Source organism: Alligator sinensis, unplaced genomic scaffold (genome assembly GCF_000455745.1).
Source record: "Alligator sinensis unplaced genomic scaffold, ASM45574v1 scaffold231_1, whole genome shotgun sequence".
In the NCBI taxonomy this organism is placed as follows: domain Eukaryota; kingdom Metazoa; phylum Chordata; order Crocodylia; family Alligatoridae; genus Alligator; species Alligator sinensis.
The window spans coordinates 1,389,891-1,391,718 of NW_005842003.1; the positions used below are offsets into that span (position 1 = coordinate 1,389,891).

The 1,828-nt window shown below is 60.6% G+C and overlaps 1 protein-coding gene across 1 annotated transcript; it reads right to left on the reverse strand.

Moving 5' to 3' along the window:
- Positions 1–4: 4 nt before the first annotated feature.
- Positions 5–1,821, reverse strand: LOC112549949 (protocadherin-7-like; the record flags this gene model as incomplete). Its single annotated transcript, XM_025201804.1, has 1 exon — positions 5–1,821. A coding segment is annotated over exon 1 (564 nt), but the record flags the coding sequence as incomplete, so codon positions are not given.
- Between the last annotated feature and the right edge of the window lie 7 nt (positions 1,822–1,828).

The window sequence follows — 1,828 nt, forward strand, 5'->3', positions numbered from 1 at the left end:
CGGGCTCCTGCAGCAGCTCGTAGCGCTCGATGCCGTTGCGGCCGAAGTCGCGGTCGGTGGCGGTGGGCAGCAGGTAGAGCGTCCCCACGGGCCGGTTCTCCTCCACCGTGAGGGTGAGCACGGGCGATGGGAAGGTGGGCGTGTTGTCGTTGATGTCCAGGATGATGACCCGGCCCTCGAAGAGGTCCACCCAGCTCTGCGAGGGGCCGATCACCGAGACCTCGAAGTCCAGGAAGCACTCGTTCTCGTCAAAGATCATCTGGCACTGCGGCAGCTTCTCGCGGTCGATGCGCCGCTCCGTGGTGCTCAGCTCCCCGGTCATGTTGTCGATCTTCAGGTAGTCGGAGCCGGACTCCAGGCTGAACGTCACCTCGCCCGAGCCCGTTACGATGCCCAGGTCCGAGGCCACGTTGCCGATGCGGATGTCGGCGGGGCCCTCCTCGGCCAGCCGGTACCTCAGCAGCTGCTTGGCCGCGGCCAGGCTGAGCCAGAGCGGAGGAGGCAGGAGCAGCAGGAAGCAGCAGCAGCAGCAGCGCACGCAGCCCAGGGGAGTCCGCATCTTCCTCATCTTCTCTGCACCCCAGCCCCCCTCCCGCCCGCCCCCCCGCACACTCCCCCGGGCGGCCACCGGGCACGCGGGCGGGCGAGCGGCGAGAAAAGCCTCCCGCGGCTGCAAACTTGTGGTCCCGGAGCCGGTGCAAGCGGTGGCCGGAGCCCTGGCGGCGGCTCCTCTCCCAGTTGCGAGGCACTCGCAGTTCACGGGACAGCGTGCGCTGCTGTTTAAAGATTCATCTCGGCAGATAGGACGGGATTTTCCTCCTCCTCCTCCTCCTCCTCCTCCTCTCCGATTTTACTGTAATCACTTTGCAAGGTTTGCAATAAAAGCCGGAGCTGCAGAGTGCGAACCGAAGCCCCCCAGGTCGTCTTCCTCGCCGCTCGAGTTAAGTAGATCGCACTCTTTTCTCTCCCAGCCCTTTATGACCGAGGCATTAAGCTTTTCTCTGCCTCCCTCCCTCCCTCCGCACACGCAGGGGGGGTGGCTGGAAAAATGTGAATCGCTTCATTCAAAGGGCTCGTGTCCGGAAAACTCCACAAATCCTCTTAGCAATGGAGAGGGGGAGGGAAGGAAAAAAAAGAAAAAAGAAAATGAAAGAATAGAAAATACAATGCAAAATCCCAGTGATGCACTTGGCAGCAGAGGAGCCGTGGTATTACAGAGCAGTCCCTTTGCTCGGCAGACAAGCACCCAGATCCATCTTCCTCAAATGTTCAGAGAGGATTTTTTGTCTTTTTTTTTGTGAACAACTCTGCGCAAGGTCATTAGTCACAAAGCAGCGCTACAAAACCCGCAGGAGCCGGAGCGGTGCGGGGCTGGAGCGAGGCACATCCGCCGGGCACCCGCCGGTCCCAAGTTTGGGGCTCGTGCAGCCGCAGTCGGCGGACGGGCGCCTTACCTGCATCCGCGCCGCCGGGCTGCGGGCAGCGCGGGGCTGCGGCGCGGGGCGGCTCGCGAGTGAGATTGCAGTCTCCCGCCGCTTCCCTGCCCGTCCCAATGCGGGGACCGGAGCTGAACTTGATCCTTGCAGTGCAAAGGTTAGTAACCAGGCTGCGTGTCCAAAAGGCGATTCTGATTGAATCTCCCCAGAGCGGAACAAGCTGTAACTGGATCCCCCACGTGAATTCACACAGATTCTCAATTACATCCGTAGAGGCGGAAGACAGGGAGGGAGGGATGGGGGGGAGCGATGATGCGATTAAAAAAAATATAAAATACAATTTTAAAAAAGCAGAGTCCTATTTGCAGACGAAAGGCGAGCAGGCAGCGGGG